Raw genomic sequence first — 22442 nt, 5'->3', positions numbered from 1 at the left:
TACCGGAGAGTGTGAACCCAATAGAAACCAGTATGGACGCTGGAACAACAAGCAAAACTCCAGACTTGTACGTGGACCATTACCCATAATTCCACTGTGTTACCCATTATAATCAGCATAGGTTTGCATCACACACACACACACACACACACAGCAGGTGGACATACACATGATGCCTTCAGTTCTGCTGTCTCATGTCAGTAACGTGCTCCACCATGACCACGTTCAACTCAGACCACAGAGACAGAGGTCAGCTGTCAGAGACAGAGGTCAGCTGATCCTGCTGAAAACTCCATTTCCTGATCTGGCTTGACAGCATTGCCTGACCAACGAATGACCCCAAGCCTTACATTATCCCATTCACAGATGAGGAAGCAGTATCTAAATAGTTCTCCTTATTTCTTATTAGAAATATGATCCGGCTTTCTTTAGATCTGAATGAGCCTGTCAGTGTCAAAGGTCAAACTGTGGAGCAAACTACTGCTCCAGACAGAGGGCAATTCAGCCCTTTATCCTTATGGTCAGCAGAGGGTCAGATCAACATAATAATAATCGATCAACAAGTCCAGGAGAATACGAGGCTCAGAACTCATATGAAAGCTGGCAAGACTTCGCTGTGAGTGAGATTTTATACAGGATACAGATGGGAAGAAAGAGTTGTATAGGATTGCACTCAGAATATCTCCAAAGCATTGATTCTAGACATGCTATAATACTGGTGTCCATATAATTAAGAGCCAGGTAGAAAAAGTACTGAAACGGCTATTTTACTGGTCAACTCTTAAGCGTGTCATTAGCCAGCTGTTCATAAATATTAGCTTGAGCTTAGCTTAGCTTGGAAGTTTGTATGGTTGAAGGTTCTGGTTATAGTGTACCACAGCTCCTTGGCTTGTTCCTTAGCAATTTAGTCAAAATACGTCATGAGATCAGGTGATAAGGCCAAATATATGTGGACACCTGACCTTCACACTCACCCATATGTGGTTCTGACCACAACGTTGGAAGCACACGATTGTCTAGAATGTGTTTGTGCTCAAATTATGAAACACCGTTCCCGCATGACGTTAGTGCTCTTGACGATCTCCACAGAGGATCCGTCGATGAACAGCGGAGAATGGTCACTCTGTGCTCTCCTGAAGTCAACAACCATCTCTTTAATTTTCTCCATGTTCAGAGAAAGGTTGTTGGCTTTACACCAGGCTGTTAGATGTTGCACCTCCTCTCTGTATGCTGACTCGTCGTTCTTGCTGATGAGACCCACCACGGTCGTATCATCAGCGAACATGACGATGTGGTTGGAGCTGTACATTGCTGCACAGTCGTGAGTCAGCAGAGTGAACAGCAGTGGCCTGAGCACACAGCCCTGAGGAGCTCCAGTGTTCAGTGTGGTGGTGCTGCAGATGCTGTTCCTGATCCGGACTGACTAAGGATCCAGTTGCAGAGGGAGGTGTTCAGGAAGCATGTACAATACTGTGTTAAATCTTTAAATGCACAGTATATGCATCTTCATAGACAAAAGCTAATGGTACACATGGTGTGTGCAGAACTATACCACTTCTACATCACAGAATACACTCTTAAAAATAAAGGAACCAGGAAGAGCCCACAAAGGGGGTTTCACAGCAAAGCCATTAAAGAGCTATTTTTGGTTCCCCACAGAAGATTTCGGTAACCTTTTCCACGACAAAGAACATTTTGGTTCCATGGATGTTAAAGGTTCTTCATGGTTCTTTTTCATGATTCTTCAAGAGTTAACGTCCATGGAACCGTTCCATTGCACCGAAGGTTCTTTCCACTTTCCAAAAAGATTCATTATGGCGAAGAAAAAAGTGGTTCAAGCGTCATTTTTAAGAGTGTATAATTAGCACCCTTTTTGTCTGCAGGTCTGAATACATGTTCACCTTGCTTGTTCCGCATGCCTCTGTATGCCTATTGAACTAACAATCGTGGTTCTAAAGAAAAGGTGGAGTCAAAAAAGGAGTGTTTAGATAGGGTGTGAACGTCATACACACACTTTTTCTCTGAAGTTCATTTTGCACACAAAAGCAAGGTTCCTGATATGGCTTGATACCGCATGCACATGCCATGAATAGAGACTTTTGGTCTTTCTGGGCCCGGGCCTCAGACGTCCTGGCTTCGGTGCTGTCCTTGCTTCTTTTCTTCTGGAATGTGGCGGCAAACATGTGGGCAGTGGTATCCTTCTACCAGGAGCAGAGATACTTTTCCATGGGATTGTTCATATTTTTAATACTCAGTTCCTCCATGCTGCTGCAGACCTTCAGTTGGCTCTGGTACATGGAACCGTCTGACAAAATGGACAGCAAAGAAGAGAGGTTTATCGATCTGGTGCATGTCTTACAGCTTGGAGTCTTCCTCAGGTTTGTGATTAGCTTTCTTGCAGGGCCAGTTAAACCTGTGCTGAATCACTTTCTTTTTAACTCACTTGTTTACAATTCTTTCTTTCTGACTGGGAGGATTGTTTTAAGTCAGTAACTCGGTGACTTTTTACTCTAGAAAATGTAAAAAAGCGGTACTGAAATTTGTTAAACTGCAGGTTGCTAGCATGGTTTGTTGCAAGGTTTGTTTTTAGCTTAGAGGAAGCAGGAAACCTGGGTTATGACTCAGAACATGCCTGAATATCTCGACTACTACATATTAAAGGCAATGAGGAGCTGGTAACCAGTTAACACACCAGGGCAAAAACGTTAGCCAGTCCTTTGGGAGAACATTTAGAGCACAATTGTGTACAGGAAAGAGCAATAAATGTTTAGGATAAAGTCTCTAAATGCTTAATAATAATAATCAACAGTATGTCTGCTGTACTTCAGGTCACCTTGCACCACCTCATCACTGGTTAATTTCCTACAACAGGTGTTTGATTCCTTTTTACTTTGAAATTTCCTTTCTTTCCAGATTTGCTCACCTGCTAATTCAACTGCCATCCATTAGCCAGGTCTTAGCCTATCATTCAGCAGCTATAACACAATGATGCTGAAGTCTAACTCATGCTTCTTCTGAGACATGTCAAACTACTACTGCTGCTTATGCTGTATCACAGGGCTGTGTAGCATCTCTGGCTGAAATGTGCTTTCAGCCCTCTACATAAGTGTAACCCCCACGGGTCCTACTCGAACCCGGGTCTCCGGCATGGCGCTCTAACAAGGAGGCTAAAGACTACAGCCACTAGCATGAGTTGCTAGTGTGCCTCTTGAGATCAGGGGAGTGAGGTTTACCTGCACAGCACCTACCGCTGGCCTCCATCACACTCACCCCCCCTAAACCTCACTCCCATTCGGGTCACGGCACCAATGTACCCTACTCGCACCCGCTCCAAGTGAGTCTTAAACCCAGGTCTCCAGCATAGGAGACGGGCGCTCTAACAAGGAGGCTAAAGTTCGCCTCTTGAGATCAGGGGAGTGAGGTTTACCTGCATAGCACCTACCGCCGGCCTCTGTACATAAGCTCACAGGTGTGATTGACAGGAGAGAGAGAGAATATGCCCCTCCCCCTCAGAGAACACAACCAAATTAGCTCCTTTTGGCTCATCCCCTGGGATTCAAACTCATGCCACTCTGGAGCTCTTTTATTTATTTCTATTTAATTAATGAAAGACTCTTTTGCCCTGTAGGTGTTGCCGTATGCTGAAACTCTCGGTCAAAATCTTTGAACAGAAGAGCGCTTTCTCGAGCAGCAGCAGCGCCGACATTCTGAGTTACGACCTCAGCACTCTGGGTCTGTTCAAGGCGTTCTCTGAAAGTGCTCCACAGATCGTACTGATGATAACAAACATCATCCAAGTGCAGGACTTTCAGCTCTTTACAGGTTAGAACAATCATTCTTATTATTTTAAATGTGGCCTACTCTTTACACAATGTAATATAATAATAACATCAACAATATTATTTTTTCCCCAGTCATCAAAATCATCAGCTCTCTTTCCTCCCTCTCCTACACCGTGTTGTCCTACCATCGCAGCATGTGTACCTTCCTCACAGACAAAGAAATGATGGGATGGTCTTCATCGGTCCTCTACTTCCTGTGGAACTTGTTCCTGATCGGCCCTCGTGTTTTATGCGTGTCTCTCTTCGCCTCGGCCCTGCCCTGCTACTTCGCCGCTCACTTCCTGTCCCTGTGGATGCTGCTGATCCTCTGGGCCTGGTGGCAGAAGACAGACTTCATGGACAGTAAAGCTGGAGAATGGCTGTACCGGGCCACCGTAGGCCTCATCTGGTACTTCATCTGGTTTAATGTCACGAGTAAAAAAAATAACGTGGCAACCAGACAGACTAGACGCAAAACAATCATCTATCACGTGGTCATGGGGTCAGACACCATGCTGCTGTTAGGATTATGGTGGTGGTGGAGATCTGTGGAATCGGCTCGTCTCGATCCACTACCTATTAACCCCTACCTGCTTATCGCCGTGTTAGTGACCATCTACATTACAGGAATCTTACTGAGACTGCTTTATTACTGGAAATTCCATCCCAAACAAACAGATTTACAGATGGACGAGAAAGATGAGATGAAACCACAGGAACAATGTCATGACACGGTGGACTCAAGAGCGAACCCTGAAACCGAACCCGAATCGGTCATCATAGTTTTATCCCAGAGTCAAAAAACCCTAACTGGCATCCAGAAGAGGATGAGGAACATGGCTGAGAATTTCTACTGCTAGAGAAATCTGAGTGAGAAATGATATGACTGTAAGCATGATGTAGATGGAGCTCCTGAGCGGCTGCTTCACAGCTCCAGGGTCCTGAGCTTGGGTTCCTGAGTCCATGAGAGTTTCCTCAGACTTTACTGGTTTTATCTCATCCACCAGAAACTGGCAGTTTCCAGGAAGAGCGTGGAAGTGAAGCAGCAGGTCATTACACACACATGATACCTTAAGAGCCTCACGTCATAAGCCTCATGCCTGTCAGCTCTGACCACAGAGCCACCGAGAGCTCAGATGATTTCCTTTTTCTTTTCTTTTTTGGTCAAAATATGGAACGATGTTAATAGTTATAATAAAATATTTTTTTCTAATATGCATGGCTCAGTTTCTTTAATAAACATAAACCAAAAAAGCTTTTGTCAAAGGTTGATCAGAATTTCTGCCTTCATTTCCTGTTATTTACATCTCGATGTGTTACACAACTCAGAACATGGCACCTTTGACGTTAGACCACTCAACTGGGAGCTGAGCAGAAGTATTGGAACAGACAGTCTTAATGTATACTTGATATTTGATTGTGTATCCTGTGACATCACCAAACTGTCACATTTTTCCTAAGCTTTTCCTACAGCTTCTTTCAGTTGTTGTGCCATGCTTCAGTCTTGTCTTCATATACAAATATCAGGAAATGAAAACTGAAATTCCTATCTATTGATAGACATACCTATCTATATATCGCTCAATCCCAAATTTTTTCAGTGTGAATCAAAAACGAAAGAACTAGCCTTGTTGTTCCAATACTTTCTTTAAAGGGGATTAGATTTACAGCCCAAAACTAGTCACAAGTAACCTGGAGTCTATAGCAGGAGACTCAGGGTACAAGCTGGAGGACACACTGTATAGGGTATCAACCATCACAGGGCACAAACACACACTCTCTCTCACACACACACACTACAGGCAATTTATTGATGCCAAACAGCCTACAAGGCATGTCTTTGGACTGGGGGAGAAAACCAGGAGGAAACCTTAGAAGCATAAGAAGAACATGCAACCTCCACACACACAGAGCAGAGGCAGGAATCAAACCCTTTACCCCAGAGGTACAAGGCATATGCGCTCACCACCGTGGTTGTGGTTATGCATAAACATAACTAATCAACACCTTCCGACCTGTTTAAGTTCAGCAGCACTGCGGTGCAAAAGTAACTGTGGTGTACTTGTTCCATCTTGTTTGCCTTATCTCATCCATCAGCACGCACATTTTTCTCCTGGGCGGGACTTGCGAAGATTTCCTGTGAAGATAGTTTGCACTTTGCTGCTTGCTTGTTTAAACCGAGATTAGGCACAAAGTGTAAGGAAAGCAAATGTGAACAACTCTCTAGAATGTGTTCATTATTTGTTTTATTGCTCTGTTGTGAGTCAGTTCATTTAGTTTGTTGTTTTTCTTTTGATAACTGTGAATTGTTCTCAACAGCCATGCCCAGAAATCTCTAAAATCGCAAGACGTAGCAGAGGGAAGGGTCGCTCTCTCTTTCTCTCTCTCTCTTTGTGTGTGTGTTCACACTCCAAAGCAAAGCTGTAACTGGGGTTTACCTAGAAACCAGAAACCGTCTCAACTCGTGCCATGGAGGAAGGCTTTCCTTTTCATTTCGCCTTCTCAGACGTCGGCGTTTCGTCCCTGTCTTTGATCTTTTTCCTCCTGGATGTCGTGCTGGACCTGGTGGCCATCGAGTGCCTTTATGCAGAAAAGAAATACTTCTCCTTGGGCTTGTTGATATTACTTCTGCTCGGTTCTTCGGTTGTAATACAGATCTTCAGCTGGCTCTGGTACTCTGATCCTAACAAAACTGCTCCGGAGACTAAAGTAGAGACTTTCATCAAGAGACACGGTTTACTGGGTCCGGTGCACATCTGCCAGCTGGGAGTCTTCCTCAGGTTTGAGCTTTTGTTTGATTTGATATAGTTGAGATAAATTAGTGGGGGAGATATGGAGGAATAAATGGAGGAGAAATACTGATCTCTATCTCTATCTCTAAAGTTCTAGATAGAGTTACAAAAGAGCAAGCAATAGAGTGCAGAGTTCATGGATAGGTTACACACAGGTGTACGAGTGTGTCCATTATGCAATAATGCCCAGAGATTTTTTTGTTTGCATCTGTAGGTATGCAGCCGTTATGGAGATCTCGTTCTGCAGATTTAAACAGAGGGACGTTTTTCTGAAGAGGGACACCATACACATGAAACACGACCTCAGCATGTTGCGTCTGTTCGAGGCGTTCTCTGAAAACGCGCCCCAGCTCATCCTGATGACGCCTTTATTTATGCAGATGCAGGAGATTCAGTTCTTAACAGGTGGGAGCAAAAAAAATAAAATAGAAAAAGAAACATTTTCTGATTCACTTGAATTTTATACAATACTTTTTTTCCTCCCCAGTCCTTAAAATCATCAGCCTGTCCTACAGCCTGTTGTCTTACCATCACCACGTGCATGCGGTCAACCCTGAGAAGCTTCAAATGGGATGGTCTTCATTGGTCCTCTACTTCCTGTGGAACTTTTTCCTGATTGGGGCTCGTGTTATAATCGTGTCCCTCTTTGCCTCGGCCCTGCCCTGCTACTTCGCCGCTCACTTCCTGTCCCTGTGGACGCTACTGATCTTCTGGGCCTGGTGGCAGAAGACAGACTTCATGGAGAGTAAAGCTGGAGAATGGCTGTACCGGGCCACCGTAGGCCTCATCTGGTACTTCATCTGGTTTAATGTCACGAGTGGACGCACCAGACTCAAAGCAATCATCTATCACGTGGTCATGGGGTCAGACACCATGCTGCTGTTAGGATTATGGTGGTGGTGGAGATCTGTGGAATCGGCTCGTCTAGATCCGCTACCTATTAACCCCTACCTGCTTATCGCCGTGTTAGTGACCATCTACATTACAGGAATCTTACTGAGGCTGCTTTATTACTGGAAATTCCATCCTAATAAACCAGCTTTACAGGTGGACGAGAAAGATCTGAAGTCGCATGTGAATTTAGAATGCGATGCAAAACGTTACGATGTTGTAGAGGCAGACTCGAGGGCGATCTCTTAACCTGAACCTGAGTTCTCTATTTCATCATGACTCTAAACAGCATGACTGGCTTCCCTAAAATGACTCAAAACATGGCTGTGGGTTTCTGCTGCTAAACTGCACCAAGTTCAGGGAACTATGTATAAATGACAATTAAATCCATATCTCAGATGAGTTGTGTAGTTTGTGAAATGTTTAGTGTATACTCCTTCCTCTTAACGTGTGAGATGTCGAAAAATCACTTCCTGAACCGGAATATTTGTAATATTTTGTTTAACCACCTGCCCTGAATCCCATGAATCATTCACCTACACTTTACATGCCAGTGTGTGATGCAACAAAAGGGCGGGTCTTACACTTACTTTTTAAGACATGACTTTGCTTTCATTTCAAATGGCAAAGCTGTACTTGGTTTCTCAGAAACTCTTCCAGCTCCAGCCATGGAGGAAAGCATTCTTTTTCATTTAACCCTCCCGGACATCTGCTTTTCCTTCCTGTCTCTGATCTTATTCCTCGTGGATGTGGCACTGGACCTGTGGGCCGTGGTAGAGCTTTATGAAGATGAGAAATACTTCTCCATGGGATTTTTGATATTTCTTCTGCTCGGTTCTTCGGTTCTGACGCAGATCTACAGCTGGATCTGGTACTCTGAACAAAACAAATCTGATCCGAAGACCGACGTTGAGAACTTCATCAGGAGACACAGTTTAGTGGGTCCGGTGCACATCTTCCAGCTCGGCATCGTTCTCAGGTTTGTTTGTTGTTCTTGTTTAAAGTTGAGGTAGATCATTGGCAGTGATTGTTCAAGGCTAATTAAACAGAAACACAGACACGCTAAGAGTTTTATTTGATCTGTTCCCAGAGGTTTAAATCATATCTCTACTCTAAACCTCTGGAGGTCAACCATTAATGCAGTGTCTTATTAGGATCCACCAGAAGAGCTACCAGTTTAATGAAATTTAGATCTCCTCTTCTGCATACAAAGATTCCTAGACAGTGATGTCGTTGTAAGTGAATAATTCTGAATAATTTGATCGAGTTTAGTATCAGTTTCTTTATCAGTTCCCGGCTTTGGACTTTTGGACTTATTAGGTGTGGAAGAGACGGATTAACAAACGGTGTTAATATTTACTGAACCTGTGCACTGTCTGGTGTGGTTTAATGTGAGAAAGAGCCAGACTGTTAATAGGTCTTACCAATTTACACTATATAGCAAAAGTTTGTGCACCCTCTCCTCTCCTCTCCTCTCCTCTCCTCTCCTCTCCTCTCCGACCTCTCCTCTCCTCTCCTCTCCTCTCCGAACCTCTCCGAACCTCTCCTCTCCTCTCCGAACCTCTCCTCTCCTCTCCTCTCCTCTCCGAACCTCTCCTCTCCGACCTCTCCTCTCCGAACCTCTCCGAAGTCTTTCCATTAAATGATGGAATGTTGCTCTGTGGGTTTGTGTTTATTCATTCAGCTACAAGAGCATTAGTGAGATCAGACTCTGATGTTTGGGATGTTGATGAGGTTCCAGTTCTGGTTCATCCCAGTAGGGGTTGAGTCAGAGTCAGGGCTCTGTGCAGGACACTCCAGTTCTTCTACTACAACCGTCACCTCCACACCATGTCTTCATGGAGCAAAAGGTCTTTTAGTTCTTAGAGAAATTGTAAAGCCACAGCAAACAAAAACATTGTAGACGATCATGTGCCTCCATGTGAGGCACATAATGGCGTGATGGTCAGGCGTTCACATACTTTTGGTCATATAGTGCGTAGTCATTTAAATGTTTTTTATTACATTATGTCATTTCCTTTTTTTTCCCACCTGAAGGTATGCAGAATTAATAGTGAACACAGTTTGCGGTTATAACAAGGATGATAGCCACAAAAAGGAAGTCACGGTGTACCTGCAACATGATCTCAGCATTTTGCGTCTGTTCGAGGCGTTCTCTGAAAACGTTGCACAGCTGGTGTTGATGATAGCTCTCACCGTGAACATGCAGGACCAGCAGCTCTTCACAGGTCAGGAAAAAAATGTAAAATGTAAAATAATCTGTCATACAGTCTCAGACATTCTGGCTCGGATTTGGATCGGACGCTACGGGGTAACAATACTTTTTCTTCCTTTTCAGTTGCTAAAATCATCGTCTCTCTCTCCTCCCTTTCCTTATCCTTAATGACCCACCATCGCCACATGCGTGCGTTCGTCCTTAAGAAAAATAAAATGGGATGGTCTTCATCTGTCTTCTTCTTCCTGTGGAACTTGTTCCTGATCGGCCCTCGTGTGGTGGGCGTGTCCCTCTTCGTCTCTGCCCTGCCCTGCTACTTCACTGCTCACTTCCTGTCCCTGTGGACGCTACTGATCTTCTGGGCCTGGTGGCAGAAGACAGACTTCATGGAGAGTAAAGCTGGAGAATGGCTGTACCGGGCCACCGTAGGCCTCATCTGGTACTTCAGCTGGTTTAATGTCACGAGTGGACGCACCAGACTCGAAGCAATCATCTATCACGTGGTCATGGGGTCAGACACCATGCTGCTGTTAGGATTATGGTGGTGGTGGAGATCTGTGGAATCGGCTCGTCTAGGTCCGCTACCTATTAACCCCTACCTGCTTATCGCCGTGTTAGTGACCATCTACATTACAGGAATCTTACTGAGGCTGCTTTATTACTGGAAATTCCATCCTAATAAACCAGCTTTACAGACAAGGCTGGAAAACCCAGACCTGGAACCTCGGGCACCAATAAGGAGAACAGCATGTATGGATATCGAGCAGACGGACACACCAGAACCTTCACCTACGTCCACTGATATACCTCAGACACAGAGACCTCTCACTGGCATCCACAAAAGGATGAAAATCATGGCTGAGAACTTCTACTACTAATCTCGAGTTATTTATTTACAGTAATGTACATAATCTGTATATTCTAGCACAGAAGTATATTCTCTTACCGTTTATAACATGCTCTTTCCATGTACAGCCTTATTTTTTTATTATTATTTTTTTTTTGTAAATGGTTGTATAAATCAGTTGCTTTGCATTGCCATGGTTACCCTACATGACGAACACGGGGCATTAAAAGCAAAACCTAAGTACAAATAAATATGTAAAGATAAATAAGTAGGTGTGCTGCAGTTTGAAGGTTGTTTTTTTATTCATTTATTTATTTATGCTGCCACAAATAGTATTATAATACACAGGAAAAAAAAAATAAAAAATTGTCTGGGTCAAAACAAAAAATAAAAATAAAAAAATAAAACAGTATTGCGGTCAATGAGATGAAAATAAATTGAACAAAAAAACAAAAACAAAGAAATTGCATCAGAGTAGAGTTAGTAAACTAATTCCTATGCAACGTGGTCAGTTCACTTCAGCATTAGAGAAACTGTGGAAGAAATCATTCATACTCGCACACACACAATCATCATTCTAATAGAATTCTCGGGCTAAATGATTTGTCGTAGCTGCTTTAATCACCAGAGGTGAAGCCTTGGCTCAAATATAAATCACACACCGCTCACATATTTAAAGAAGAAAAGGAGGAAAATGAAATGAAAGCAGCATGACGGAGAGATGACCACAACAGACGCTATACAAGAACGTTTTCGGACCTAAAGTTCGCGGGTGAGCGGCTTCCTAACCCGTGAATCTGCAAAGATTTCCTTGATTGTCCGTGCGGTTCAAGTCTCAGAGTGACCGAGAACACGAAGGAGGATGGTGAAGGAATTTAAAAACAAACAAACAAACAAAAGACGAACATTCCTTGCTAACGACGTTAATTTCGCACGAAGTGTCGGCGTAGTCATGACGGACGGACGCCGGGTTGCGGAATCCGGTTCGAAACTCGTCAGACCTCATGAAAACAGAGAGATTTCTATAACCTGACATATTAAACACACAGAAAAGAAAGAACCCAGAAAACATTTGCAGTACAGCAAAGGAGGATACACTGTAAAGGTTTAAAAGGAGTTAAAAGGCACGATATAAATAAGTACAGGAACAAGTCCACATTCCTAATTCAGTCCAAGCTGCATGTGTGAAAAGGTTTCTCTTCTTCTTCAGGCTCAGCACTGTCCAATTCGATCCAGAGATTCCCGTCCATCATCATCATCATCGTTTATATCACTGGCTGAAAACATATTGCACAGACTTCAAACTCCCAAAATGTTTTTTTTTTTTTTTCTTTTTACAACAACCATGTGGCGACAAACCAAAATCAATCAAGCGGTCAGATAAAAGGCTGGACGCTATATTTATACATATAAAAATCCATATTGTGATTTAAAAAAAAAAAAAAAAACTAAAACAAAAACGCTCACAATATTCTTTTTCAGGACATCACGAGTAAAGTCGATAACACTGACCAGAACAACGAGGTGGACTTTATAAGTGGGTGTCATTTCTCTTCGTTCAGTTTCACGTCAAATCGAGAGGACGAGAGGGACAAAGTCTGTCCGGTAGCTGCAGGTTTCAGTGCCGTGACACGCAGGGAGGACTCGGGTGGGGTGTAAAGACAAACATTAACGGAATACTCAGCGTTTTCACACCTACTCTCCATCGGCATCATCCGTAACCAATGACTCGATTTCTCTTCGGGGAAAAGAGAACTTCAAATAGCGTTTTACACACACACACACACACACACAACGTCTTCAGACACAGGGTAAGTCATTACAGGCAAAAATTGAGTGAGAGAGAGAGAGAGAGAGGAAATGGCAGCTGCTATAACACAAGTGGGAACAGGAAATAGTTTGTGGATGTAGCTATAATTAGATAAAAATTACTGCTTTGTAATAAATAAAGCCGTGTAAAGACGGCCAAACTGCTGCGGCGTGAGAGACTAAGAGGACGTGCAGTTATTGGAAAATACTCATCAGGACGTTGATTATTTCTTCACATCAGCATGCTCTGTGCTTTTTAAATCCATACATTATGATTTTCTTCACAGACAAACAAAAGAAGACCTCGCTTTCACATGGTTCTGGATCTCGAACCGAACCCAAACTGCATTGCGTTTGAATCATCAGGACTCATGAACCGGCCTTAAGGCTTTTTACGATGCGAGTGAGTTTTGAGGGTTTTTTTTTTATTGATGATGAAATGGACAGAGATTGGAAAAGCGCTGCAGTATTCCTTTAATGGCCTGCCATTAAATTACACTGACAGCTGAATCGTTTCCTAGTGTGTTTATAATCAACAGGGTTTGAGACTGAACATCTGATTACACACACACACACACACACGGCACAGGGAAAAGGCAAACACACTCAAGTACCGTGTGAACACAGGTATTAAGAAAAAAAAGAAAAGAAAGAAAGAAAGGAAGGATTGCCATCATCAGGTTTATGATGCCTTTCAGATTTCTTCTGACTTCAGGTGCAAAGGATTATGGGTTAAAAAGAGGCATGAAAATCCTGCTACGAGAACAAACGAATGGTATGAATCCAGCTGTGCTGAATCTCCGAGTCATTCTACTCGAGACGGATGGATCGATAAAATGTTAATGCACTTAAAAAAGAAAGAAGGAAAGAAATCTGCTGTTCCACATTCAGGCTCTGCCATCAGTCCGGTCCTCTAGGAGTGCAAAACAGAAACAAATGTCCACTTTCAGCAAAAATAATCAGGATCAGGGGGAAAAAAAAAAACTAAAAGTTGACAAAAACATCCAAAAAAAATCTTATGCCAGTGCAGAGCTTTGGTCTTTTCCTTTGGTGACTCCAGTTTGAAGAGAAATGCTTATAAACACGCAGTGCTTTTGCAGAGGGCTGGCAGTACGAGGGCCAGGGTCAGAGATTTCTCATCATCCTTGTGTATATCTGAAGATATGACCGCAGTGCCAGGCTCGTGCCCGGGGTTTTTAGCTGCCTTAAAGGTAGTGGAAGGATTCCCTGCAGGCTCAAACTCTTCTTCTGTTCTCCCAGCTTCATCAGGTGTCCTTAACATGATCTGTGTGTGTGTGTGTGTGTGTGTGTGTGTGTGTGTGGGAGAGAGAGATACAGGAAGAGAGAGAGGGAGAAAGTGAATGGGGAGAGAGAGAGAGAGAGAGAGAGAGAGAGAGAGCCTGGGTATGTGATCTATAAGAAGTCCAGCTCCAGAGCTTGGTGTAGAGCCACCAGGTCACCGTGAGAAGAGATCCGCCAGAATGGCATGTTGTGCTGAAGACACACACACACAAAATTTAACATTTAAGTCTAGAGATAAAACACTATTATTACATTGTGTATATATGTGTGTATATATATATATATATATATTCTTAAGTCCTTCTCTTAAGAATTAATAAGATACACTAATCCATCCCTCTATCCAAGATATTTTTCCTTACCTGCTTAGCTGCAAACTCCTCCTCGCGGCCGTCTCCTATAACCACGTAGGTCACTTTCTTTCCGAAACGTGACACGATGCGCTCGAAGCAGCTTTCCTTTCCTGTCAATCGACACAAATTATTAATATCCAATAACAAACCTAAAAACAGCTTCTAAAAAAATGAAGGAGCGAGGACACTGATGGTCACCGATCTTGGTGGCGCTGTAGATGTTGTCGATGGGGAAAACGTCCCCAAGGCCGTACAGGAGCACTTTAGCCAGAGCAGGAACCAGCTGAGTGGTGGTGACCAGAACATTCATACATCTGCCCCTGCAATCAAACACACCGTCACTGTGAGCGGTCATTCTATGAGCCAGCGGTTAAAACGGTGGCAATGAGAAAGCTGGTGTGTGGTCAGGATCCTGACCTGGACTGGATCAGTAGGAGGGATTTGATGGCGGTGCTGAGCCAGCTGTCCGTCACAGTCTCGATGTCACTGCGCACACGCAGCAACAGCTCCCTCTTCAGGGGACTCAGCAGAGCTGCACAGAGAGAACAGAGCACAGCTGTATTACTGTTCATTAAACTCCTCATCATCCTCAGTTCATGGGGTTTAGCGTCTATTTCAAGGGACACTAGATGTCCATTATCTCAGAAGCATGGAGTTCACTGACCTAAAATCTTGCATCATTTATATTTATATTACTGACTCAACGTTTCAGATTCATTTAAAAAACCAATCTAAAGCTAAAGCTTACCTCCTACGTTCCCTTTGTATCCGTTGTAGATCTCTTTAAGACGGCGGTACCGAAAGGCCAGCTTGCGCATCCAGTCCACTCCACCTTGCACTGCTGGATTGGAGCTTTGCCCTCCTGCTCCACTCGTTCCGTTAAACGCATCATTAGCAAAGTTATAGTTGCTGGAGGAGGAGCAGGACATGATAAGGATTAGGAGGAGGAGGAGAGAAACCTACAGATGTTTTTTTATTTATTAAAATGTCATTTAAAGCTCCTGAATTACCTCAAATCTTGCCCGTTGTCATCAGAGGAAACGTCTTCCACGTGGACTTGATCACACTCCTAAACACAAACAGATCACAGGTGTCACGTCCCACTGAACAGGAAGAAAGGGCGATTTAGCGTAAATCAGAAAGGCAGCTTACCTCCAGATCATTGAAGAACAGATGTGTGTCTGCTAGCTCGAAGATCAGCTCCTCCATCTGCAGACCCAGATTGAGCACCGTGGCTGGATCCTGAGGGACGAGAATACAAAACCCAAATACATCAGCATACGTCCACCATGAAGCCGAATCAAGCAGAACGGCATTTTAACCTCAGGTGGAAGAACACTGTACTGTGTGTAATATTTTGCGACCCTTCAGTACCTTGCTGAACTTTTGCGCAAACGACCCCGTGAGAAGGGAGTGGAAAATGATAATGGTTTCATCCAGATCCCATAAGAAGATTCGCTGAGAAAGATAAAATGATGTTAGATGTAAACACAATTTTTTTTCCAGTACTGATATTTAAAGACATCTAAGCCTCCCGTGACCCTCCGTCTTCTCTACCTCCAGGTCGTTGTCTGTAGACTGACCGCTGTCCGATTTCTTTCCTTTGCCTTTTGCTTTGGGCGGAGCATTTCTGCGGGCAGCTTCGTCCTGAGCCGTGCCCGCAGGGAGGGTAACGTTGGCCGGAGACGCAGCTAAGAAGAGTGAGAGACACAAAAAGAAATAAATAAGAACAAAAAAAAAAAAAAAAGGAACTAAAATGAATGAACGAATGGACGTGAGCCATACCTGTGGAGCTGGGCAGTCCTGTGGAGGCACTAGTCTCAGTCTTTACGGGCGTGTAAGGCGGCACTGAGACGTTGTCTCCGTCCGCGTCACTGCTGGGAGGAGCAGGTGGGAGGTAACTATTGGGAGGGACATAATATTGGGAGAACTGGTTCTGTCCCAGTGAATTATAGCTGGAGAAATCCTGAAATTAGAAAGAAAAATGAGTACACAATCTTTAAGCTTACATTTAACACGATACGAGGTTCAGGTTTTTACTTCTGCTAAGAAAATATTTATGAATTTTGAACATATGTGGGATCTGCTGAAGCTCACTTGATGTGTGGCGGTGGCTGTGGTGACAGCGGGGGCCGTGGGGATGTTGGAGTACACACTGGACGTAGTGAAGCAGGAACCTGAAGTGTTTATATAGACTTTTTTAGAAAAGCACACGAGACAGCAAAATGATCAAATTAAAACACAAAGAAAATGGAGCTGTTTGGTGAGAAATTAACGACAATGCTGAATGAGAGAACTCTAAACACGTGCTTGTACGCCGATCTCTGGACTGAATTAAAATCCCAGAATCAAACTTATTTAATTGATTGGACAATTTATTTTGTAGCAAAAAATACATACAATTTACTTAATTCAAATTCTAGGTTTGTGGTTATTTTCTGTAAGTATGTACACTCTGTAGTGTTAGAAAGCAGGGAACGTGGGGTTACTGTAAGTCGGGGGCCTACTGGATCTCAAGGTTTCTGGGTGATGAGTTCCAGATGTTGTGCATGCTTTATGAGATGCTTTTATGCATGCTTTTAGCACATGATTTGTGAGGGAAATGTCCGTCTCATTTGAATTCAAGTCGCTATGGAAAAGCATATTTTTAACGTAGGCTAGAATGTAGAATGTCCTTCCAGGTAAGGTATTGATACCTTGTGATCAGATACAGATACCACTCTCTAGTACAAACATCTCAGATAGCGACATCTGATACGGCGAGAGAGACTTGCTGACTGCAACCTTTGTTCTATCAGTACTACACGAGGAACTATGGCATCTTGGTACGATACGAGCAACCTGATAGAGCTTTTAAACAGCATCTTGAAAAAAAAGCGTGAGGAGGGCGAAGCAGTATCCTCAGTTCAATGCATCTTGCTGATTTTCAGCGACCATTCGCAGTAATATTACTCAGAACTTCACAGAGTCTGAAAAACATGGTACTGATGAATCTCTAGACCCTTCCTTTGCATGTACAGTAACACATGTGACTGCTTAAAGTCTAGAACAGAACAATGCACGAGAAGCTTAGCATTTGTTGGAAGTGCAGAGGGAAGACGAGCGCGAGTGAGTGAGTGAATGAGAGAAGGAGGGAGGAAGGGAGGGAGGAAAGGAGCCGCCTTGCCTTGGCTGGGGTACGAGTAGTGGGTCTGACACGGCTGAGTTGAAGTATAAGCTGTGCTGAAGCTGAGAAACGGCGTCTGGCCAGCAGCGGACACGTCCTGTAGCCTGGGCTCGCTCTTAATGCCCGGCCACATGGCACCTACGGCCACGCGGGTGCGGGTGGACACATGGAGCAAAGGAGGACACACATACACAAGAAAGAGAATGCAGAGACAGAGAATGAGATGAAGAGGACGTGAGTGGAAATGTGAATGCCAATGAAAGCTGCGTGTGCAGTGACCGGTGCTTTAAATGACAGCAGTGACAAAAAGCATGAGTGGCAAAAAAGTGCTATGAAGTAATGAGCCGGGCTGGGACAGACCAAATGGAGGCAGGCCGTAGGTTTGACCCGTCTGGCTAAAGGTGCTGTACGCTGCTGACTGACCCAGAGAGGAAAACGCCACCTGGCTGTCGTATGCAGTAACTGCAGGGCTATGAGAGAGAGAGAGAGAGAGAGAGAGAGAGAGAGAGAGAGAGAGAGAGAGAGAAATCACCATAGTTAGTTCTCACAGTTCTGTGTTTTGGTTACATTTCCCCAAAAAAATGTATTAAAATGTGATCTGATATGCTAGGCATGTGCATGAAGTGACTGACCCACTGGTTTTATATCACTTGCATACTACTTTAAAAAAAATACCTGATACAGAAACAAGCATTAGAAATGTGCTAGCCGTCTCAGAATCACACGAATGTCACGTGTTCACCATGTCAGCATTGTACAAAGGCCAGGTCTACCTTATCCACACTAAATCTGCACATTCTGCTACACAGGAGAAGCTGCATTTCTGGAGGACAAAACTGTTCTTTTAGTGTGAATGAATAGGCAAGAGAGACAGGATGTAGTTTAAAATTTATCTGTGTTGGTTTGGACAAGGCCAGCAAAAAAAGGCGTGGACTCTGTGCCTGTCAGTTCCAAAGGAGGTGTGGCCGTATCCCTCAATTGCTCAGTGGTATAAAAATTAGATAAATTATAAGTCGCTCTGAATATGAGGGTCTGCCAAATGACAGAAATGTAAATGTTATAAAGGAGACATGGCTTCTGTGCCAGTCAGTTCCAAAGAAGAAGGCGTGGCCTACTCGTCTCATCAAAGATAACTCTTTGTAAATTATAATCAGACTGGCCCGTGGATTACAGAGATATTACACGTGAAATCGTAATGAAACAAAATGATCAACCCATTTATTACCCTTAACAGCAAATAAGGGTGGTAAATCTCCCTTAACAAAGTGCTGAGCTCTTACTTGTTTCCTTGGTAGATCTGTGAGGTATATTCAGATTCTGTAGCGGTGAGATCTTTACACGTCTCCACTGAAACAAAATACAACAAAACATGCACAGAGAATGCTTTAATGCCATAATTGATTCTCTACACTGGAACCAAGAGATAGTGGTGGTAATAATAATAATAATAATAATAATAATAATAATAATAATAATAACACCTTTAGTATAGGATCGGTCTGAGTCACAGCCTGATATGTGTTGATTTGAATGTTCTTGATCCCCTGGAACTAATAATTGAAAAGAAAATACAAAAATCAGTGATACTACCTTAATCTCCAGGTAGTAGCAGTAGTAATAATAATAGTAGTAGCAGTAGAAGTAGTGAGGGTAAAGAAGGATGAAGTATACGAACCAGAATCTAGGTGAGCAGCTGACGATGATGGAGCATAAGTGGTGACTTCGGAGCCTAAAACATCTGGCCTGTTGTCATGAGCAACTTCGGCTCTATATGAACAACGAATAATAGGTACGCGATCTGCCAGAAAAGTCCAAAGAGAAAACTATACATAATAAACATAAGTTACCTTGCATCTTCTTCCTGACTGACTTCTGGGTCGTGCCTGGCTTTCTTTGCCTGTTCAGTCAACACACACGGACACATTTCTGCTCAGAAGGTTCTTGTATCATGATCTCAGTTATTAGTGCATGGACAAGTGTGTGAATAAATAACGCCTGTAAATGGTGGACTGACCGGGAGCTCCGGTGCCTCCTGTGGCTCCTCCATGACGGTGTGTGCGTGAGGACGGCACGGCGTGTCCTGATGTGTGTATTGGCTCACGCTCTGCTGCTGCTCCTGGACCTACTCAGGCCCTGAACCACACACACAATACATCCATCTCTGTAATCCTGACACTGTGTTATGTAGAGCTATATAGGAAGATTAGCTCTCTTTGTGTGTGGGTGTGTGTGTGTGTGTGTGTGTGACAGAGAGAGAAAGCGAGAGAGAGAGAGAGAGAGAGAGAGAGAGGTCGAGCAAGAGAAACTAGCCTGTTTTAACAGTGTGCATCCCGATGACCGATTGGTCATCATCTTGTTTCACTATCTATCTTAGAGTCTTTAGAAGCTCTAATGAATGATGGGAAATCCCTGGAAATTTCACTGCTGTGTCTGACTCACACCTTGACATCATAACCACACCACACACACCACAAACTCATGCTTTTCTATCATTGCTTCGATCTGTTTTGCCTTTTAAATGAGTCACAACACATCATGACTGAATAACAAGTCAGCAAAACCCATGTACTCCTTGGTCATTAAAACAGTTTAATAAGCTGATCGTTTGCTTCCGCAGTGTTTAGGAACCAGACACCACTACACATCACAACAGTAACACATTACACCCCTCCGTTACTCAGAAAACCTGGGTGCTTTCCATGAGTCAGTGTTGTTCAGGTCAGATGGTATTTCTGTACTACTTTATAACTAAGTAATGAACTGTGGAATATGAAAAGGTCCATAAAGAAATGATGAGGGAGTTTGGTGTGGAGGAACTTCAGAGTCCTGACCTCAACCTGATAGAACACCTTTGGGATGCATTAGAGCGGAGACTGTGAGCCAGACCTTCTCGTCATCACAACATCAGTGTCTGACCTCACAAATGTGCTTCTAGAGGAATGGTCAAAAATTCCCATAAACACACTCCTAAACCTTGTGGAAAGCCTTCCCAGAAGAGTTGACGCTGTTATAGCTGTAAAGGGCGGGTCAACTCCATATTACATTCATGTAAATGTAAAGGCAGATATCCCAGCTTTGGTCTGGCTAGCAGTCTCTGCTCTAATTCATCCCAAAGGTGTTCTATCAGGTTGGAACAGGAAGGGGTCATCCCCAGACTTTTCCCACAGAGCATGAAATTGTCCAAATTGTCTTGGTATGAAGCTGAAGCTTTAAGAGTTCCTTTCACTGGAACTAAGGGGTAGAGTCCAACCACTGAATTCAACAATTTGGAAGTGTGTCCCAAAACTTTTGGCAATAAAGTGTGCACCAGGAACTTTTGGAAATCATGCCCATGGAGTCCACGAGGACGGAAATATCATTTGATGTCCTGAATCAGGTTTTGCTCGAACTGCGGAAAAGCCAGCGCGTCGACTATACATGTGAACTGACCGCTAAAAAGTAAAAGCAGTGCACTTTATAGTTAATTATTATTAATAGTAAGCTCATCCTATAGGTGGACGGTGTACTAACGTGGGTTCAGGAGATCCGTAATTCATTCTGGATAGAAATTCTTAGTAGAAAATAATTTATTTATTGTGTCGGTGCGGAAAACTGGAGTAGAGTGAATAACAGACTTAATGTATTCATTTATACATAAAACAAGCAGTGTCATATATATATATAGCATATTTTGGACAGCATTTATAAACAGGAAATGGCGGTCATGTGTGTGTGTGTGTGTCGTCTCCTTCAAACCTCGATTAAAGAATGGCTTTTCACATCCTAGGATAAAAACACAGCCTCCTCCCTGACTGATGTGCCTGAGGTTTTTATTATAATTATTATTCTTTTGGTTTAATCCTCACCACCACCGCAGGACGACTTCCTGAGCTAAAAGAGTGAGGATGAGGCCAGGTCACACCCTTTATCTAGGAGTTAAAATTAAAATCAGCAGCGTGTGTAGATCAAGGACGAGTGTCTAAGCTGAAGGTGAAGCTCAATCCATCTTGCCATAGAGAGCTATTTAAAGCCGCGTCCTGAACGCCGCCGTATTCGACACCGAGCGCACTAGAAAAGGGCGTAGGGGCCATTATGCGCGTGCACTATATTGCTCACTTTGTAGGGAGGACAAGGCTATTTGGGACGCGTCCCTGTGTTATGCGCCTTAAACTGTTCGTTTAAAGCGCTGGCTTTTTAAAAACCCTTTTCTAAAGATTCACTACTTTTCTAGATAACTGGTTTCTGAGAATTTGTTTGGCACGAGCACCGCTTTGGTGCCTTTAATGAGGGGATTTCTGTTAAAAGGAAAATGCACAAAAGCTAAAGCTAACGGTTATAGCAAGACGTGTTGTGTGCACAAAGCAGAACCCGGACTCTGTGTGTGTATGAATGTATAGATGTGTGTTAATATACTTAGTTAAATTATATTTATTTAATTAAAATCAGAACAAATGGCTTCAAATAAATTTACACTTCGACTTCGCCCTAAAAAAAATAAAAACCTTAACGCAATTGCTCAAGCTAGTTAGCTTAGCAAGCTAGCCCCGTCGTAAGGCTAGCGTGTATTATTTAGCTTAGCTAACCGGATAGTTACCCAAATGACCTTACAATCCCGCTAGCAGTCAGGATTAAACTATATAAATATTGATGTATACATATAGAATAAATAAATCCTTACCATCATAGCGAGTCGCTCGAGTCGAGGAGTTAGCTTTAAGCTAAGCTAAATATCCTCCGGGCTGAAATTTTACACTACAGTGAAGCGCTTGGGTTGTTAGGGACAACTATTTGGCAGGAAGTGCAGAACGCGCATGCGCAATAACGAGCTTATGGCGTCCGGTTATTACGGTTTTGCAGCCGTAAATATTTGTATTGTGTTTTTATTATTATTATTATTGTTATTCTTAGTATTATTGTTGTTTTTGTTGTTGTTAGTATTATTGTTATTATATTATACTGTTTTTTGTTGTTTTATTTATTTTTTATTCATTTTCAGTAACCACTTTATCCTGGTCAGTATTGTGGTGGACCCCATGAAGAGTAAGATGTTAAATAAATAAATAATTAAATAATCTGTATCAGGTATCATTATCAATATCAAATTCCATATCCAGTATGAAATATAATATTAATATATTATATATAATAGATAGTATAGATAATAGTATAATTTAAAACTAAAATAATTAATTTAATATTAAAAAAAAAAAGAAAATAATATCTGATGGGTATTATTTCAGTATTCTTATAATAATAATAATAATAAT

At 42.9% G+C, this 22442-nt stretch overlaps 4 protein-coding genes across 6 annotated transcripts; 3 read left to right on the top strand and 1 right to left on the bottom strand.

Annotated features, from left to right (window-relative positions):
• The first annotated feature begins 1987 nt into the window (after positions 1-1987).
• On the top strand, positions 1988-5026 carry LOC131362580 (XK-related protein 8-like). The gene is made up of 3 exons (XM_058404696.1): positions 1988-2378; positions 3629-3822; positions 3915-5026. Exons 1-3 carry the CDS (start codon positions 2086-2088, stop codon positions 4679-4681), a joined length of 1254 nt encoding a protein of 417 aa, XP_058260679.1. The 5' UTR covers positions 1988-2085; the 3' UTR covers positions 4682-5026.
• Positions 5027-5786: 760 nt separating this feature from the next.
• LOC131362581 (XK-related protein 8-like) lies at positions 5787-7753 on the top strand. Its single transcript, XM_058404697.1, has 3 exons — positions 5787-6601; positions 6828-7018; positions 7101-7753. The coding sequence occupies exons 1-3, from the start codon at positions 6291-6293 to the stop codon at positions 7751-7753; spliced, it is 1155 nt and encodes a 384-aa protein (XP_058260680.1). The 5' UTR covers positions 5787-6290.
• Positions 7754-8064: 311 nt separating this feature from the next.
• Positions 8065-10786, top strand: LOC131362579 (XK-related protein 8-like). The gene is made up of 3 exons (XM_058404695.1): positions 8065-8483; positions 9542-9732; positions 9843-10786. Exons 1-3 carry the CDS (start codon positions 8065-8067, stop codon positions 10595-10597), a joined length of 1365 nt encoding a protein of 454 aa, XP_058260678.1. The 3' UTR covers positions 10598-10786.
• Positions 10787-12832: 2046 nt separating this feature from the next.
• On the bottom strand, positions 12833-21982 carry eya3 (EYA transcriptional coactivator and phosphatase 3). 3 transcript variants are annotated; one of them, XM_058404692.1, is made up of 19 exons: positions 21854-21982; positions 19211-19329; positions 19044-19093; positions 18872-18963; positions 18678-18746; positions 18477-18543; positions 17557-17666; positions 17197-17334; positions 16128-16207; positions 15816-15996; positions 15588-15721; positions 15405-15488; positions 15183-15272; positions 15041-15099; positions 14779-14939; positions 14448-14562; positions 14229-14350; positions 14040-14140; positions 12833-13869 (listed from the first exon to the last, which is right to left on the bottom strand). In XM_058404692.1, exons 2-19 carry the CDS (start codon positions 19241-19243, stop codon positions 13789-13791), a joined length of 1767 nt encoding a protein of 588 aa, XP_058260675.1. In that variant the 5' UTR covers positions 19244-19329; positions 21854-21982; the 3' UTR covers positions 12833-13788. The 3 variants fall into 3 exon arrangements, with proteins under 3 accessions (XP_058260675.1, XP_058260676.1, XP_058260677.1); XM_058404693.1 differs by lacking the exon at positions 17197-17334; XM_058404694.1 differs by lacking the exon at positions 17197-17334 and having other exon boundaries at positions 17620-17666.
• Between the last annotated feature and the right edge of the window lie 460 nt (positions 21983-22442).

This window comes from Hemibagrus wyckioides, linkage group LG12 (genome assembly GCF_019097595.1).
Source record: "Hemibagrus wyckioides isolate EC202008001 linkage group LG12, SWU_Hwy_1.0, whole genome shotgun sequence".
Classification (NCBI taxonomy): Eukaryota; Metazoa; Chordata; class Actinopteri; order Siluriformes; family Bagridae; genus Hemibagrus; species Hemibagrus wyckioides.
The sequence above is the reverse complement of the archived record's forward strand: the minus strand, read 5'-3'. Positions and strand labels throughout refer to the sequence as shown.

Excerpts from the sequence above, each read along its gene's own strand:
- LOC131362580 (XM_058404696.1), top strand. The coding sequence starts at position 2,086 with ATGAATAGAGACTTTTGGTCTTTCTGGGCCCGGGCCTCAGACGTCCTG. Across the intron at positions 2,379-3,628 it reads CAGCTTGGAGTCTTCCTCAG|GTGTTGCCGTATGCTGAAAC; the intron begins GTTTGTGATTAG and ends TTTGCCCTGTAG. Across the intron at positions 3,823-3,914 it reads GGACTTTCAGCTCTTTACAG|TCATCAAAATCATCAGCTCT; the intron begins GTTAGAACAATC and ends TTTTTTCCCCAG.
- LOC131362581 (XM_058404697.1), top strand. The coding sequence starts at position 6,291 with ATGGAGGAAGGCTTTCCTTTTCATTTCGCCTTCTCAGACGTCGGCGTT. Across the intron at positions 6,602-6,827 it reads CAGCTGGGAGTCTTCCTCAG|GTATGCAGCCGTTATGGAGA; the intron begins GTTTGAGCTTTT and ends TTGCATCTGTAG. Across the intron at positions 7,019-7,100 it reads GGAGATTCAGTTCTTAACAG|TCCTTAAAATCATCAGCCTG; the intron begins GTGGGAGCAAAA and ends TTTCCTCCCCAG.
- LOC131362579 (XM_058404695.1), top strand. The coding sequence starts at position 8,065 with ATGCAACAAAAGGGCGGGTCTTACACTTACTTTTTAAGACATGACTTT. Across the intron at positions 8,484-9,541 it reads CAGCTCGGCATCGTTCTCAG|GTATGCAGAATTAATAGTGA; the intron begins GTTTGTTTGTTG and ends TCCCACCTGAAG. Across the intron at positions 9,733-9,842 it reads GGACCAGCAGCTCTTCACAG|TTGCTAAAATCATCGTCTCT; the intron begins GTCAGGAAAAAA and ends CTTCCTTTTCAG.
- eya3 (XM_058404692.1), bottom strand. The coding sequence starts at position 19,243 with ATGGAGGAGCCACAGGAGGCACCGGAGCTCCCG. Across the intron at positions 19,094-19,210 it reads AGGAGGCACCGGAGCTCCCG|GCAAAGAAAGCCAGGCACGA; the intron begins GTCAGTCCACCA and ends TTGACTGAACAG. Across the intron at positions 18,544-18,677 it reads AGACCGATCCTATACTAAAG|TGGAGACGTGTAAAGATCTC; the intron begins GTGTTATTATTA and ends ATTTTGTTTCAG.